Below are 18,684 nucleotides of genomic sequence, written 5' to 3' on the forward strand. Positions count from 1 at the left end.
TGCTCTCCAGATGGCGGCATTAGTGTCTAAACAAGAGGGAGGCGAAAAGTAAACCAGAATCGTCCTCGACAAGGGCAGAGAAGAGGACAAAACGATTCTGTTCCTGACCCCAATGCACCGAACACCAGCGCACCTCACTCTAAACAGATGAGGGCTTGAAAACAATCTTAGTGTAAGAATCTGGGGGGCTGCATTTGATCATTTGATTCCCTCCCAAACCATAATCGTATGAAAAGCATCTAATTTCACCAGCCCTGGGCCATTTTTCTTCCTGCAGTGCACTGGCAATAAAGATTTCAGTCAAAAATCATCATCCTGGGTTATCAGAATTATAAGGAAGAACACCAATAATGATAAAGATGACAACACTATCAATAATAATGACGGAAGTTATGAAATCATCATAGTGGGAGACACTTATGACATGGGCCAGGCACTGTTCTGGGCATGTTACGTGCATTAGCCCATTTTATTCTCTTCATAACAAAGTAAATGCCCTCTTTTGACAAACGGGACACAGGGCAGGGGATAAGAGGGCAGGGCCTCGCCCCAGGCCGCCCAGGCTCCTACGGGCCTGGCCACAGCTGTTGCCAAAGGCCGGGCAGTGTAGAGTGAGGCGCACAGGTGTCTGGAATGACAGGCGCACCCAGGGACACACACGGGGGGCCAGACACAGGACGGCCCGGCGGGCAGGCTGGCGGTGGCGCGTGCACTCACCTTCATTCTCCCCACTCGTCTTGATGCCTTTTGAACCACCCTCTGTACCTTTAGCCTTCTCGGCGTCTTCCTGGGCATCCTCGGCGGGCCCTTTCTCCTCGTCTTCCTCCTCCCCAACGTTTTTGTAGTTGGGTCTCTTTTGCACCCGCCTCTTGCCCTTGTGCTTGTTCATCTCAAGGGACCGCTCTAGCGTCTCGGTGGGTTTAATGAAACACCGAATGCTCGGCTTGGCCTGGAAAGTTGAACCAAGACAATGGACAGATTTGAACAGTGGGGTCTCACCGGCTCCGATGGAGCTGTCTGAGGGTTTCCACCCCAAGAATTTCCCTTCAATACAGCAAATTCTATGTCTTCGTTGATCATTACGGCTATTCAGTTCAGTTGCTCAGTCGTGCCTGACTCTTTGCGACCCCATGAACCACAGCACACCAGGCTTCCCTGTCCATCACCAACTCCCACCCAAACCCATGTCCACTGAGTGGGTGATGCCATCCAATCATCTCATCCTCTGTCGCCCCCTTCTCCTCCTGCCCTCAATCTTCCCCAGCATCAGGGTCTTTTCAAATGAGTCAGCTCTTCACATTATCATTACTATTAAATAATCTAAACAATAGTACGAGCTACCATTTATTTACTGCCCACAGTCCGAAGTCACTGTGCCCTTGACCCACACCAGCTCCACGCTTCCCAAAGGTCAGAAACACACTTTTAATACTTTGGTGGTACTTTCTATGTGCCCGATGGTGTTTTAAAGGCTCTGACTACATTATCTCACTTAACAGTTTACAAAACCCCCAGAGAATAATAGTTATGCTCAGATGAGGAAATGGAAGTTCAGAGATGTTACATGACCCACCCAAGGCCACACAGCCAGGAGGTCACAAGAGCTGGGATTCAAAACCACTTACCATCTGCACAATTTATGTCTAAACCACAGCACACTGATGTCATTGTTAACTTTCAATTTAAATATATTTATTTTAAGAGGAACTATATATCACAACAGAAATGAAACACCACTGTGCCTTGCTAATATAAAAATAGAAAAGAAAAAGCAAGGTGAGTTGGATATAACCAGATTGCTGGCTCTCTTGAGAAGGGGAGCCTAACAGGTATGAGCAATGAGTTAAAGCTCATTCCCAAAGGAAATCTGCCCCCAAGGAAGAGGTTTTTCCCTAAAAAGTCCAAAGGTTTTTAAGAGAAAAGAAAAAGACCTGTGTGTCACCAGAGTTCATACCCTGCATTGTGGAAACCACAGCTGTGTCTCCATCCTTACAGCAACCATGAGATACTGAGATTATCAATCCCATTTTACAGATGAGAAAATGAGGCCCAGAAGGGCTAGGTGACTTGCCCAACATCACACAGTTACTGGCTGCGGAGTCAGAATCTGGGCTCTCGATTCTGCGAGAGCCCAATCCCAAAGCCCCAGGCTCTTCTAAAATAATAGTGCTTCACCAGGAGCTCAAACTCAGTTCCCTGCTTAGCACTCTTTAAATAGTATTTATATGCAAATGAACCAGGTCCAGGGAGCAAGGATCAAAACTCGTCCCTCATCTGTTCAGGGCAGGATTCTGATTGAAGAGTTTTTCTCTCTGCAGGGTCCAGGTGATATCCAGACATCACTTTGTCATTGAAAGACAGAAACGTTTTAAAGCAAACTTTTCCATTATCTCGATTCAATCTATCCATCTGAATTTATCCCAAACCACCACCTACTGTGTCTTCTGGGGGCCACCGTACCCTGCCAATAAGTGGAATGTGCTCTAAGAACGCAGATTAATTTCAATAATGCTCAAAACAAAACCTAATTGAAAGTTAAATTAGCATCCAAATCCAGACATTAATTTTTATTTACCTACTTTGGATTATTCATCCACGAAAACGACAGATAAAATTGAGACATGATTCAACTGTCCAGGAAACCCAGATAGTGCATTACAGATGCCAAGAACGGGAGCGTTCCAGGCACGCACCTCTTGACAGACAGCATCCATCAGAGCCCACTTAGGAACGCAGCGCTGGATGCTCCTCACCCTTTCTGGAAGGACTCAGACCTGGTAGGTCAGCGCCCCAAGATGAAGCGACTGCTTCCTCTGATGACCACTCACTCCCAGGGAATTGCATGCCGCATGCAACCGAAGCTTTCAGAAACAGAAAAGTGAGACCCCACGCAGAGCAAACCACCACTCGGTCCGAAGCTGCGAGCGGAAATTCACACAGACGGATGCAGACAGCACTCCCTGAGCTCTGGGTGGACTCAGATGTCCAGGACAACCGGCCGCAGTAGGAGAGGAGGAGCGGTGCGTAAGGTCCAGGGCTGGTCAGGGTGCTGTGGACGCCAGCTGGAACCTTCGTGAGCAGTGAGGCCTCCCTCAGTTCCTGGCTCCTTGTCTAAACCATGGGGCAGTAATTCTGGCCTCCTGGAGCTAAAGGAAATCGTGGATGGAAAGCTCCTTCAGGCTTCCTGGGTGGCTCAGTGGTAAAGAAGCTGCCTGCCAATGCAGGAGACACGGGTTCGATCCCCGATCCAGGAAGATCCCTCATGCCACATAGCAAATAAGCCTGTGCACCACAACCACTGAGCCTGTGCTCTAGAGCCCGGGAACCACAACTACTGAGCCCATGTGCTGCAGCTACCGAAGTCCACGAGACTAGAGCCTGTGCTCCCCAAGAAGACACTGCAACAGGAAGCCTACACACCGCAACTAGAGAGTACACTTTGCTCTTCGCAACTAGAGAAAAAGCCCACGCAGCGACAAAGATCTAGCACAGCCCAAAATAAATTTTTTTAAAAAGTCACTGGAAGCAAAAGATATTATTTTAAAAAAAAGAGCGAGAAAGTTCCTTCAGAGCTTGGCCATGCAACAAGCAACCAACAGACAGTTACCTTCCTGTTCCTGACTTCATGAAAGAAAAACAAAAAAATCAACTGTGAAAATGAATTTTAAAACTTTCCAAGGGATCTGTTTTTCTTGATCATCAGGTGTTGAGGAGGGAAGAGGGGGAAGAATGCTTACTAGGGAAATTTCAAACCTTTAAAACACAACCTACCCAGTAAGTAGCTGGAAATAACCTAAATGTCCATCAAAAGGGGATTGGTTGGGTAATTATGGTCTGTCTATAAAGTGGGAATCCACGTGGATATAAAAAGACTGAGGTCTTTTCATACCTAGATCTATTGATGCACAAACAGCCTCTGGATAAAAAAAATGCAAGAACTGGAAACAGAGCAGGGTTCCGTTTTAGGTAAAGCTTCATGATGGTGTAAACACAACTTTTCCTGGAAAGCTGCACAGGAATATATTAGAATTTCCTGTTTGGGGAAAAAACAAGGTGGGACAAGCACTTAAAGGTTTTCATTTCTGTATCTTTCTGTCTGGTTTGAAATTTCTAATCATGTATGCAAGTTCACTTTTGCAAATATTCAACAGGGATCATTTGGACATTGGAGCTGTAGATTTTATTTTCTTCTATATTTAAAAAGCCTAAATTTTTTTTGCTTAATAATTTAACAACATCAAGATCCCATAAGGAGTTCCCTGGCAGCTCAGTGGTAAAGAATTCGCCTGCTAATGCAGGAGACACAGGTTCACTCCCTGATCTGCGAAGACCCACATGCCACAGAACAATGAAGCCCGTGTGCCATAACTGTGGAGCCTGTACTCCAGAGTCTGTGCTCCACAATAACAGAAGCCAACCCATTGAAAAGCCCGCACACCATAAAGAAAAACCCATGCAGCAACAAAGACCCAGCAGTCAAAAATAAGTAAAATTATTTTAAATAAAAGATCCAATCATTACCATGGAGAAGCTGACAGTGATTGGGAAGTGTGGGCTGGGATTGGTATCATTTCTGCTGTTTCTCGCAAGGGCCTCTGGCTGTCAGGCCTCCCAGGAATCTTTATGTTCCACCGGACAACTCCAGATGACCTTTCTCCCAGAAAGCCCCTGAGAGAAGAGCCATCTCATGCCCCAGTGAGCTCTCCCCCTAAACCAGGTGTCTGGACCAGAGCAAGGCTTGACGGGTTGCTGAATGGTGGCAACTACATCCAACGTGACGGAGAGATCAAGAAGAAAACAAGAAAGTTTGGGGTGGGTGGGTGAGGGTGGATGAAGAAAGGAGCCTAAGACCTCAGTAGCTGAACTTAGTGGAAGAGCCAGCACCATGGGACCAACCAGAAGAAATGGGAAAGCCCCCTTCAGAGTCAAAAATCAGAAGGCCTTTGGGTTTATCTTCCCGTAAAGAAAGCACAGCATGCATGTCTCAGAGACAAGCCTCAGGCATACAAGGTCTACATTTCCCAAAGGCTCAGGTTTCACCCACCCAGGGCTCACCTCACAGGGCTGTGGAACCCAAGCAACAGAAGGAGTGAAGTCAGGGGACCCTCCTTGATGACTCCAAGATGCTGCCTGTACCTGAGTGGGGGATGCAGCATGGGGGCTGTGGGCTCCGTGGCTGCACGTTTAGGCTGGCATCTAGGGTCAGAGGCAGCTGAAGGCCAGAAATGTGACTTCAAGGGTGACCTAGAGGTCTAAGTCCTCCTGACAGCATCTGCCCCCACCTGCTGGTTAATGACACCTTCCACCAACCTGCCTGCCTCCGACCTTTGGTCCTTGTTTCAAAGTTAAATACTGGAGAAAAGCGACTCCCCCAGGGGTCAGTGATAACTAAGGCCTCTCAGGAGCTGTGGGATCTGAGAACAGGGTCTGCAAGGACAGCGAGAGGGTGAGGAGTAAGGACTGAAACCTGCAAGGCCTGCAGCTGAGTGGAGAAGGAGAGGCAGAATCACTGATGCCACAGAGGGCACACTAGGTCTGTGTGTGCCCCTTAGAAAGGCCCCAACACACCCGGCGCCAGAAAGAGCCCAACGCGCACCACACCAGAAAGACCCCGTGTGATCCACCAATCAAGGATTCCATTTACAGTTAAAAAACTGTCGACTCAAAACATGTACATACACACCAGGTTTTCCTGAGCTGACAGATATTGACCAATGACGGTACCCAGAGCAAGGTCTGGAAGGATACACAAACTGAAAACGGTGGTTCCTTTTCAGGAAGACACTGAGGTCGGGGGGACTTTCACTTTCTACTGTAGTCGCTTTTGTATCATTCAGTTGTTTGGCAGTGCCATTAAAATGTAAAGAATGCCTTTAAAGAATGTACCTAATGCCACCAACTCATATACTTAAAAACGGTTCATCCATCGTAAATGTACTTGCTGTAGGTATTTCACAATTGAATAAAAAAAAAAAACTTTAAAAAAGGCACCTCTGGAAATCAGAAAGGTGATTCGCTGGTGGCAGGGGTGGGGGTGGGGGTGCTGGTTATAGACTAAGAAGGAGCTGCAGGGGACGTCAGAGGCTTTTTTCTCTTGACCTGAATCACAAGCTTCCCCCACGATCTCAAAGTAGAGCAGTCCTACGAGACCTTCCATAAGCCAGGATGAAGCGATTACCTTAGGACACACCTTGCTGACAGGCACACAGACTAAACGGGGATGCAGCACGGATGCTCAGACGCAGCTCAAAGCTCCGGGCCTCGACCCCCAGGTGCCGACGGTGGTGGGGCTGCTCGGGAGGTGCGCTGCCGCTCAACAGCTGCAGCAGAACCAGCCAGTGTGCATCTTATTTTCCCTTTTCACCTTTTGTCTAAAAGTAAAAAGCCTCTTTGGGCTTCTTTCAGTCTTTTGTAGTGAGGACTTGGGTTAGAGAGAGGCAAACTTTCCAGAAGCGAGGGGCACCTGTACACATGAATGTAACCACTGGTCCAAAGCCATCAAGCAGTACAGCAAAGATCACTGCACTTTTATGCACTTTACTCATGTTATTTCTCAATTTAAAAACTGTTTACCGAGAGGATTTCCAGTGAATTCAGACTGTCGCAATGCCCTAAATACAAGTGAGGAGCAAATTAGATGATGTGGGGAGCTGGCTTGGCGGCAGTCTCCAGCGGAGTTAAGCCCTGACGAAAGCCCGGGTGCTGGGCTAGGATCTCACAGTCCAGCACGGAGTTGTGATGTGTTGCTGTGCGTGACACAAGGACGGACACAAAACAGAGTGCAGAGCACACTGGGGGCACGGAGGAAGCGGTGGGGAACCGCGCCAGGACAGGGGCAGGTGGGCGGGGTGGGGGGGTCCTGGAGAGGCCTTTGTGGGGAAGGAAATGGCTAGTCCGAGGCTTGAGTGTTAGCAGTTTACTGGAGCGCTCGGGAGCAGACGAGAACGTTGGGCAGGGCGGCTCCGAGCTCCGGGCAGTCACCTTTATTTCTGTCAAGGCCAGGGCCACCTGGAGCTGGTGTGCCGGTGACGGTGACAGTGCCCGGGGGCACAGTCTGCTGGGCCAGCGATGGCCTCTCCAGCTAGCAGTTCATAGGAAGGCGTTCACGATGCTCACGTCCTGGGAACAGGTGTCGGGGCCCCACCCCGGCACAGACAAGCTGCTGAGCGGGTGTTCTGGGGCTCCTCAGTGACGGAGGAGGGGAGGAAGCAGCACGGGGGCAAGAGGCAGGCCAGGGAAGAAATGTGACTGAGAAGGAAGGCGAGGCAAAGGGGCTGGACGCTGAAGGCGCAGGTCAGCGAAAGGCCGGGCAACATGGCCTAGAATTCTGTCTGGATCTGTGGGAGCAGTTATCGTGGTCAAGCTGCAAGAGGGACCCCCAGGCTCTCCCGGGCCTAGGCCGCTCACCTTCTGAGGAAGCAACTAGCATCCTTCTGTTCAAACAGCTCTGCTAAGGGACTTGGGAACCAGGAGACAGATTTTCCCCCCAAAAAAGGAGACAGGTCATGAGGACTAAGAAAAAACCCCATGAAACATGAGGGCAGACCTGAGCCCAGATCTCAGACCCGCTTGTTGGCCGAGTGAGCCTCACCCAACAAGCCTCAGTTCCTGTGTCTGAAAAACAGGGACAGCAGCAGCTCCATCACATGCCGCCATCGGGCTGAATCGAGATGCTGAACACAAAGATGCCGGCCCGACCTCTGCCACAAAGAGGCGCTCTCGAGATACTTATTCACCTTCCACCTCCTGGCAAATAGATCATTTGGATGGGAGAGCTGGTAGGGGAGGGGGGTCTAGCTTTTTCAAAACCAATCAAACTGGTAACTTTCTGTTTGCTGGCTTCCTGGTTTGTGAGTGGCTGAGACTCAGCACCCCAAAGAGCTCCTGGGCCCCTCCTAGGCCTCCAGCCTCGGGGGCTGGGCCTGCGGGATATTCAGCACAAAGGCAGGCTGAGATCCACGGGGCACTGGAGTGGTCGGAGCCCCGCCCGCTGGCCCACACACCCTACCCGCGGCCTTCTCCCCTTTGGGCCTCAGCTTCCACATGCATCAAATGAGCCTCATGTTGACACTTTTCCTGCAGGGCTCTTGTGAGGTTCCCAGGGGTAGCAGCACACTTTCTTATTTCTTTTTTTTTTTTTCAGGTAATAATAACCATTACTAACACCCGGTGAGCACAGAAAGCATGCCCAGCGATGCTCTGGGCACTTGACATGTATCGATGGACTCCTTTATCCTCCAAATAACACAGGTGGGGAGGGGGCTGCTGAGGGGAGGGGTTTGCCCCAGGCCACCTGAGAGGCAACGCCAGGGTTTGCACCCAGGAAGTGTAGCTTCAGCACCGCCCCCCATCAAATGCTCAACTATTCTGCTGCCAAGCTCAAGCGTCCAGCCCCACCCACAAGCACCGGGAGAGTCTCCCCGTGTGGGGCCAGCCTCTCAAAAGGTGGGTGTAAAGACCCTGCCGTGCCCGAGTCACACTGTCCAGAGGAGCAGGCAGCCCTGCCTGGGACAGTCCACACATCACATCACTTTTCAGGTGGCCCTCTGACCCAACGGGCATTAGGGATGCGTGTGCTTAGTCGCTCAGTCATGCCCGACTCTTTGTGACCCCATTAACTGTAGCCCACCAGGCTCCAGGCAAGAGTACTGGAGTGGGTTGCCATTTTCTTCTCCAGAGGATCTTCCTGACCCAGGGATCGAACCCACATCTCCCGGGTCTCTTGCACTGGCAGGCGGATTCTTTACTTCTGAGCCACCAGGGAAGCCACACAATGTGCAATTTTTCCCATTTTTATCTCAGATGCACACAGCTCCAGATGTCATAGTGGGTAGGGTCGGGGGAGTTCACGGTGACTCAGGTTTATGCCCACCGTAACCAACAGCACGTGGCTTTGCAACCAGCTGCATAGGAAGCAGGGTCGCTAATCACCACCAAGCAGCCCTACACTCATTCCAAAATGAGGTGATCCGTGAGCAAACATCAGATAGAATCAACTCCGGGGTGATGTATGGGTGTGTGTTACATGCCAAACCCTGAGTGACGTGGGCTGCTGAGCCAAAGTCCACACGCGTCCAGGATGTACAACTGTGGAGACGTCAGCAGGGCTTCTGAGCGGCACGGCCGAGCTTAATGGGGAAAAGAAAACCCGAGGCGGGCGAAACATGAAGAGGTAACAGGCCACTTCCATTAACAGAGGAGCCTGGCTTTCTTCCCCACCGTTGACCAATTATCAGCGAGTGTCTCAGCAGCCGAGGCATCACCCAAAACAGGGCCTATTTGTCTGGAATTGGAGCTCAGAGGCCTCATGCTACACGCGCGTGCGCACGCACACACACACACACACACACACACACACACACACACACACACACACACACACACAGCGTTGGCCTCTGTGGGAACCAGCCGGTCATGTTGAGATGGTGCTGGGACTACTTAGAAAGCAGCCTCGGGGTGCTGCCCATCCCCTGGCCCCCTACCCTGACCAACTTCTCTGTCCCTCTCAACCAAGCACTGCCTAGTCTGGCCCTCTGATACTGCGTCTGGCACTCCATGAAGAGCTAATAAATGCTTGTAGCGTGAATTAATCCAAAGATATTAATCCCAAAATATTTATGATTAAAGAGGCATGTTCAACACTCATGCAAAATAAAATATCTTATCATCTGGTGAAACAGTGATAAACCAAGCACTTGGCTGCTATTTCTTTAGGAAGAATATTTGACTGCATCTTGTTCTGTTAAAAAAAATAATGAATTGTGAAATAGTGGTGACTCTCAGTGACCTGAAACATTTGGCCCAGAACCCTAATCTCATGCTAAACTGGAGACCATCACTGCAGATAGTGGCAGAAGAGCCGGAAGCAGAAGCAGCCTGGGGACTTGAGGCTGGACGCCTGCAATTGCCTGTTGACAAACTGCTGAGCACGCAGAGGGGGAAGTGACCAGGGGGCCTTGTTCTCATCAACACGCAGCCCTCCAGCCTCCATGCAAATGAAGCACATACATCCCCACCCCAGCAAAACCCAGTTTCCTGGATGGAGGACTCTGGCACTGACCAGGATGGAATTTCCTTGCTCATGAGAGATGTGGTGCTTGCGTCCCTGTTGAGATGGGTTATTTCAAGATAACTGAAGTTTCCTGCAGGAACCATGCTAAACACCACGGACTCCCAGGTTAGGATGTTCCCACTTCCCTCAGTGTAAACTCCCGAGTGCTCCAATGGCTTGAAAGGTGCATCTGCTTCGGACCGTCATTCCCCACCCCACACCTCACCCCCATCACACTCTGCCTCACCATGCTGCTCTCTGCTGTTCCTGACACTCCAGGCACACTCCTGCCTCAGGGCCTTTGCGCTGGCTGTGCTTTCTGGCCCAAAAGCTCTTCCTCCAGACTTCTACATGGCCCACTCCCTCATTTCCTCAAAATCTGTGCTCCCCTGTCGCCTTCCCTTTGAGGCTACCCTAAGGAGAGGCGCGCCCCCAGCCCCAGAGCGCATCCCCTCCCTTCTCTGCTTCACTGCAGCTGCTTTTCTTGAGCTTGTCTCACATCCGAAGACGCTCTTTGTTGTTGTTCAGTCCCTCAGTGGTGTCCAACTGAGACCCCGCAGACCACAGCACACCAGGCTTCCCTGTCCTTCACCATCTCCCAGAGCTTATTCAAACTCACATCAGTGATGCCATCCAACCATCTCATCTTCTGCTGCCCCCTTCTTCTCCTGCCTTCAATCTTTCCCAGAATCAGGGTCTTTTCCAATGGGTTGGCTCTTTACATCAGATGGCCAAAGTACTGGAGCTTCAGCTCCAGCCCTCCCGTGAGTACTGAGGGTTGATCCCCGATCTTGCTGTCCAAGGGGCTCGCCAGAACCTTCCCTGCTCTGCTGTGCACTTTAGCTCATGGCTCCGCTCTCCTCCCGCGACAAGAGAAGCTGCTGGAGGTTAGGGGGTCTTTGTTTTGTTCCTGGTGTCTCTCCAGTGCCTAGAACAGTAGCTGGCACACACCCAGTAATTATGTTTTGAATGGATGAATAAACAACTTGAATCCAGCTTCAAGGAGCTCAGAATCTAGTTAAAAAACTCAAATGCCCAAAGGGACTTGACTGCTGATAAACACGAAGCCCCAGGGCACAGAAGTGGGAGGTAAACTCCTCTTCCTGTCCCACCCACTATTTTCCTGATTTCAGCTGAAATCTGGAAAAAATGCAGACTACGGGAGGTCTCCATTCAGCTGGGTGTTGGTACTGCCTCATCCCTCTGAGCCATGTCCAGCCTGGTGGCCACCCCAGCCCGTTCTGGGGCATGCTGCCAGGCAGACAGGAGAGCTAGCTCAGGGCTGAGTCACAGAGCCTCCTCCATGCCCCCTCCACCCCCGCTCTGCCCACAGTGTTCTGCCTTGTTTGTCAGCTCCTCCAGGCCATGGCCATCCCTTCTCTGCTCCCTGGAGCAGTACTTAGCCCCTCAGGTCAGTCACCCACGTGGCTGCAGGCCACATCTCCAAGAGCCTCCATGCCACGGGGCTTCGGACAGTTGAGCAGCCTCTGCTTCCACAGGAAAGAAGGGAGAGGTGACGGGTCCTACGTGGGACATGCTGCACCCTGGATTTTCTCTGCTTCTGTCACATCCCCTCGCCAACGAGTTAGCGCTGCCACACGCAGGACCCTGCAGGCAGCAGATGCACCTGGGAGCAGTAATTCTATCAAGGGATGACGGGCTAGACCACGGCAGACCCACCAAAAGGGAGAATGCACGAGAGTCCAGTTCTTTGTGTAAGTGCTTGCAACTGTGCCAGCTAAGGCCCTTGATTTATACATATATCAGTCTATTTTTTCCCTTTGGTGTTCCAATCCACCCTCCCAGAAGCCGATCATTTTCAGGAAGAATGTGCGTGCTCTGGTACCAGCATCGGTTGCCACGGGGTTCACAGGTAAGGTCAGGGGCACTGAAAGATGCAGGGGAACTGCAATCCCAGCTGCAGGGGGCTCTTCCACTGGATGCATTCAGTCCCCGGTGGGGGCTCCATTGCCCTCTGATTCAAGCCTGGGTTGGAAGGCCAGCTGTACAGCAGTGAGCCAGCAGTGAGCCAAGCCAGTGATGAAGGGACGCTCTGCTCCTGCAAACACACAAGCCAGAGAAGCCCAGCCGCTGCTTCCTCAGCTTCAGGCTCCACGAGCCACATCCCGGCGGAGCTTTCTGCCAGCAGAGGGCCCAGCTCCCAGGGTGGACGGGTACCACGTGGAGAACTGGCGGCCAGCACTTCAGGTGTGTGCTCGCCTTTCTGGATCCCCCGAGAATCATCTGGAGACCGTCCCAACTGGCTGAACTGGTGCCTACTGAGGGATGGCGGACACTCTCATTTGGGGATAAACCAGCCTCTTGTGCCCCAGAATTCTGTTCCCACTCTGAATTCAGTGCCAGTCAAGCACGTGAATTTAGTGCCAGTCAGTCCCTCCGCTTTAGCTATATGTGAACCGTGAACTTCCACATGTTCAAGCTGGTTTTAGAAAAGGCAGAGGAACCAGAGATCATATTGCCAACATCTGCTGGATCATGGAAAAAGCAAGAGAGTTCCAGAAAAACATCTACTGCTTTACTGACTATGCCAAAGCCTTTGACTGTGTGGATCACAATAAACTGTGGAAAATTCTGAGAGATGGGAATACCAGACCACCTGACCTGCCTCTTGAGAAACCTATATGCAGGTCAGGAAGCAAGAGTTAGAACTGGACATGGAACAACAGACTGGTTCCAAATAGGAAAAGGAGTTCGTCAACACTGTATATTGTCACCCTGTTTATTTAACTTATATGCAGAGTACATCATGAGAAACGCTGGACTGGAAGAAACACAAGCTGGAATCAAGATTGCTGGGAGAAACATCAATAACCGCAGATATGCAGATGACACCACCCTTATGGCAGAAAGTGAAGAGGAACTCAAAAGTCTCTTGATGAAAGTGAAAGTGGAGAGTGAAAAAGTTGGCTTAAAGCTCAACATTCAGAAAACAAAGATCATGGCATCCGGTCCCACCACTTCATGGGAAATAGATGGGGAAACAGTGGAAACAGTGTCAGACTTTATTTTTCGGGGCTCCAAAATCACTGCAGATGGTGACTGCAGCCATGAAATTAAAAGATGCTTACTCCTTGGAAGCAAAGTTATGACCAACCTAGATAGCATATTCAAAAGCAGAGACATTACTTTGCCAACAAAGGTTCGTCTAGTCAAGGCTATGGTTTTTCCTGTGTTCATGTATGGATGTGAGAGTTGGACTGTGAAGAAGGCTGAGGGCCGAAGAATTGATGCTTTTGAACTGTGGTGTTGGAGAAGACTCTTTCGAGTCCCTTGGACTGCAAGGAGATCCAACCAGTCCATTCTGAAGGAGATCAGTCCTGGGATTTCTTTGGAGGGAATGATGCTAAAGCTGAAACTCCAGTACTTTGGCCACCTCATGCGAAGAGTTGACTCATTGGAAAAGACCCTGATGCTGGGAAGGATTGGGGGCAGGAGGAGAAGGGGACAACAGAGGATGAGATGGCTGGATGGCATCACCGACTCAATGGACGTGAGTTTGAGTGAACTCCAGGAGTTGGTGATGGACAGGGAGGCCTGGTGTGCTGCAGTCCATGGGGTTGCAAAGAGTCGGACACGACTGAGCAACCGAACTGAACTGAACTGAGTCCTTTCGCACTTTCCAGAGAGGGACCCAGGCCAGCTGAGCTGCAGGCCCAGCTGCAGAGGCTCAAACACTAACACTACTCGGCGGCGCTCCAACCCGGGCCATCATCGCTGCTGTCATCATCGTCATCGTCGCCAACACCTGACCCTCTGTGCCGTGCGTCCCGTCACAGGGCTCCTCCCTTTGGGGAGCACTGAGTACGCCTCTGTGTTAATCATCCCAACAAGGGAGGTAGCAGACGCGGGGCTGTTCTGAAGCCTCAGGAACTCAGACCACTATGAAGCTAGCATCTGCTAGTTGGGCCCTGATGTGTGCTAGGCTTTGGAATAAACACTCTGTTATTCAGTTGCATAGTCGTGTTTGACTCTTTAGCGACCGCATGGACTACAGCACGCCAGGCTTCCCTGTCCTTCACTATTTCCCGGAGTTTGCTCAAACTGTTGTCCATTAAGTCAATGATGCCATTCAACCATCTCATCCTCTGTTGTCCCCTTCTCCTCCTGTCTTCGCTCTTTCCCAGCATCAGGGTCTTTTCCAATGAGTCGGCTCTTCGCATCAGGTGGCCAAAGGACTGGAGCTTCAGCTTTAGCATCGGTCCTTCCAATGAGCACTCTACAGAGCCTAGCAGGTTCCAGTCCGTGGGGTCGCAAAGAGTCAGACATGACTAAGCGACTGAGCATGTGCTGCATTTAATCCTCTCTGCAAAGGCATGGTTGTTATTCTGATTGGAGAGGTGAGGACATGGAAACCCAGAGAGGTGGACGAACTTACCCCAGACACACCTAGTAAGGCGAGGAGCCAGGATTGAGGGGCCCAGGCAGCCCAGCTCAGAGTCCACTGCACCAGACAGAACGGGGAACCTCCCCGAGCAGAGAGAAGGCGCCTGTGAGGGTCAGGTTCTGAGAGTCAGGAAGAACATCACAGGAGCCCCTGTGACCCTGCCACCAGGTCACCCACTGAGCCACTCGGGGCTGCGGCGGACCCCAGGCATCTCCGGCCAGTCCCAGGACAGCACAGGCGACACAGGTGTCTCCAAGACAGGATACCCTGTCCTCGCGGGGCTGGGGAGCCCAGTGAGGAGGGCGGGGCGTGTCTTTCCTGGGCACCAGCGCATCTCTCTCAGGGAATGGATGAATGAATGCAAAAACCAAGGAAGCAATTCCACAGAAACCCAGGATGAAAAAAGTCCCTTCAAAAACAAAAAAGTACCTACAGGTAATGATGCACATCCCATACTCTAATCTGTATGTTCATTTTGCAAAAGTAATGAGATGCTGGCGGTTTCAGAATGAGTGTTCTCTTACTCTTGTTTCCCCCGACAAGAAAACTATCTGCTCTGCGTTAGAGTTACAGCCAGAGTTATCCCTTCGCAGGGACCATATGGTTTTAATGCACAGATGAATTCCAATTAGACGTCTATCTAAGCATGCTGATGTGTTTTCAATTTAACCCTAAATTACAGACTTTTCAAGTAACTCTGCTCTCCCCTCTGCTTCTCTCTCTTCAATTTTGGTTTGGTTTTGTGAAAGGTCTGCTGGTAAAATGAAGCAATACCAGTAACTTATCTAACAAATTACGGGAAGGAGAAAGTAGGTTAAAAAAGACCAAGAAACTTAAAACAAGTATGATCAAACCACATCCGAGTCAGGCAGGAAACAATAGGAGTCTGTTCTTGCTTGGAGGGAAGAGAGGTAAATCTCACCAGGACTATTGTCAAACAAGTTGATGAGAGAAGCCCTTCCCAATTTTCAACAGCAGTCGTCAAAACACAACAGACTTCGATTTCACACTCAGGGAAAGGTAATAACCGGAAGCAGAAGGCTGACACTTTCACTTGGGCTGGTGAGTCTTCACGCGCGCAAAAGCGTTTCATTTTTAGTTCAGGTGTTTCTGCCAGGAGCACCGTGTGTCTATCACAATGGAAGCGGGAGAAGAGAAGGCTGTTGGGAAAATGAACGAATCTCGGAGATAATCCTGCTGATCGGAGGTTCAACTAAATTGGGAATCCGAAGCTGAGAGGTTGTCAGCAACTTCCATGCCATTTGCTTTTGCTTTAATTGCAAATGCCACATACCGATGTGAATATCCTGCTTTGTGACACTGTCCTAGTGTTTTGCAAGACATCACCCCTGGGGAAACTAGGGAAAGGGTAACAGATCGCTATAGTTTATTTCCTGCAACTGCATGTCAATCAATTTAAATGAAAAGCCCTGCAAACCCAAGCACCCCAACAGTCTCTGGGTTCACCTCTTGGAATGCTAAGTCTAACTGCAGTTAGCAGTGATCTTGGGGTCTGGAAATCATGTGACAGAAGGAAGTCTGAAGGAACCCACTACATTCTCATCTGTTATTAACATAACTGTAGTGTGAGTTACCAGCTGGCTGCGTGGGGACTGGACAAATCTGATGGCCGACACAGGACTCGTCTGATGGGGGCTGGGGGTGGCCTCTGAGGAGCTTCTTACAGGAACACAGGCACAACTGGGACCAGATCTTCAGACTGTTAAGACCATCCTGAAATCTGGATTTTTATGTGAAACCTCCCAAATTTTAGAGTTGGCAGGCGATTCATACATTTTTCTAGCACTGTGAAGACCAAACCAAAGAGTTCTGAGGGCCAGCCTGCAACCTGTAGACACTTTACGTCTATCTTCTCCCCATTCTCACCACAGCTTTCCGGAGTGGGACTGACATTCGCTGTTCTCTAAATGGGGTAAAATGACTTTCCCAGGGCAACCCCAAGGCTGGAGGGGTCCTCAACAGCCCCGCCTGGAGACCCTGCTGACTCTTCACTCGCTGTTCTGTAACTTGCATTCACTCAGCACAAGAGAGTTTAAGAAAGCTGCAAAGAAATCTCTCCAGTGGTATCAACAGTATTAACACTGTCAGCTCCACGTTCTCCAGCCCATGTGTTGTCACATCATGGACCACGAGGGGAGTCCTTTCTGTTCAACACTCTTCACCCTCATCACTTCCAAGTTAAATCCTCTCATCAAACACTACTCCTGCCCTTTGGAGCATTTCTAAGACCTGAAATAGTAGCCTTGTTTGTAAGTTTTATCAACGTTCTGCCCCTCCTGCGGAATCATAAAGCCCCGGCATGGCAGGGGCTATTTAGGTTTTGTATATTACCAGAACTAGAACAACTCCTGATCTAAAGAAAGGGTGCAATAAATACTTCTTGAACGAATTGAAGAAGGACAGGCCAGACAGGGGCCATGAAAAGACCTCATTCAATTCAGCTGAACTAACGCCACCACCAATGAGGACAGAGGTTTCTGGAAACCTTTTCAGAGGTTCTGATTTCCCTTAAAGAGCACAGTGGCCCAGCCAAGATACAGCAAACCAGGAAAACCAGAAGGGCAGGGGCCTCGAGTAACTGCACTCCACGGAGTTCTGACCCTTCACGCTCCAGGACCACACTCCGCCCACTCGCTCAGATATGACAACAGAGTTGACTGCCCAAGGGTAAGCCCGGCCCCATCACCTGTGCGCCGACTGCCTGAGAACAGGGCTGCAGAGACAGGGCCTTTGTGTGAGCACCGCTCATCTCAGACACTCACAAGACTCAATAGCAGATAAGATGCCTGCTCCGAACAGGTTAAGACCTTGGACGAGAGAGAACCGGGAGCAAGGGTCTTCCAGCACAAACGTGCAGGGAAAGCACAGGGCACTCTGGCGACCAAGCAAGAGGTGCCAAGACAGAGTGAGCAGGATGGGAGAGGGGAAGGCAGGCCAGACACAGGGCCAAGCAGGGAAAGCCTCGGGGGTTTCCCTTCAGCAGAGCATCAAATGTACAACGTGACAAACCATAAACATGCTGTTCAAGCCATGTTGGTGATGGGAGTATTGGTTCCAAAATGCAGCTTTCTAGCATCTCCAGAGACATGAGAGGACCTGTCCACAGTGTATTTTATCCACCTAACTGCAGAAGGACTTCAGGCTGGGGTGAGCTGTAACTGCTCATGAAGGACACATACATTCTCCAATTTGTCACAGTCCCCACCGCTCCCTACTGGGCTCTCACGGAGTCTGTGTCATTCAGATATTCCTTGCCCAGCTTCCGTAGACAGCAGGGCCTCAGACAAAGTATTCTCTCATTCTGCCCCAATAACCGTGCCCCACAGATACACAGCCTGAAGCCCAGAATGGGACAATTCCAAGTTCAATAACACACGCACAGTCAAATCCACTCTCGGTACCCAACCCCAGATTCTTCTGGGTATGTCAAGACCAATGAGGTCCCCTGAATCCCAGACCAGCTTACACATCGGTGCTGTAACAAGCAGGATGTTGGTCTCTGGTTTGAGAGAAACACACGTGAACAAAATGAACCACGGTGTCTTATCAGGGTCTTAAGACAGTCCCCCCGCTAATGACTTACACAGCTTCTCTGAACATCCTGTTCGGGCTTAGCGTATGTCTCAGACAGATCGCCGTTCAGAATGACTTCAGCTAACGAGTTCACCAGGGGTGCATGGTGTATAATTAGGAAGACCTGGTGAAGGAGGGAAAAAAAAAAAGGATTTGCATTAAAGCATGTAGACTTTCAACCTCATCCTTCCCTCACCTGAAGTGACGAGGCTGGGCTACTGCACGCCTCGTCTTAGTGGCAATCCCAGTGACTCGAAATCCAGAGAATGGGTCACATCTGGGAGAAACAAGTTGAACTTTTCTCCTCCTAGGGGCGGGCCCTCCTTTCAGACTGTTGCCTATTTGGCTGGCTGCTCGCTGGCGGAAAGAAGTGCGTTAAAGCGCAACTGTCCCTCCTGGCCGCCTGAAGCCAAATCAGGGTGAAGTGAAGCAATGTGGGAACGGAATGCCAAACCCGCACCCTCTTTTCTCTCTGCAGGCGTTTCGGTGTCAAATCTGATTAGGATAAGACTAGGACGCCTTGGCCCGGCCCTTCAGTTACGCAGAGAAAGGGGCCAGCAGGCCTTGTTCCAGTCCGGGACTTGGCAGAGGGTCGGCCACGCAGAGATCCCACCCATGGAATGAGCTCTTCCCC

General features: G+C 50.5%; 1 protein-coding gene across 9 annotated transcripts in view; it reads right to left on the reverse strand.

Moving 5' to 3' along the window:
* Positions 1-18,684, reverse strand: part of CLEC16A (C-type lectin domain containing 16A) — a 233,291-nt gene that overhangs the window by 168,454 nt on the left and 46,153 nt on the right. For 8 of the 9 annotated variants that reach the window (XM_044935686.2, XM_044935684.2, XM_044935683.2 and 5 more), the window contains 2 exons: positions 18,061-18,174; positions 718-949 (listed from right to left, as the gene is read on the reverse strand). In XM_044935686.2, the coding sequence (XP_044791621.2) occupies positions 718-949; positions 18,061-18,174 (346 nt within the window). The remainder of the gene's footprint in view (positions 1-717; positions 950-18,060; positions 18,175-18,684) is intronic. The other variant, XM_025275226.3, reaches the window with a different exon arrangement.

The sequence above is a fragment of the Bubalus bubalis genome, chromosome 24 (assembly GCF_019923935.1).
Source record: "Bubalus bubalis isolate 160015118507 breed Murrah chromosome 24, NDDB_SH_1, whole genome shotgun sequence".
Classification (NCBI taxonomy): Eukaryota; Metazoa; Chordata; class Mammalia; order Artiodactyla; family Bovidae; genus Bubalus; species Bubalus bubalis.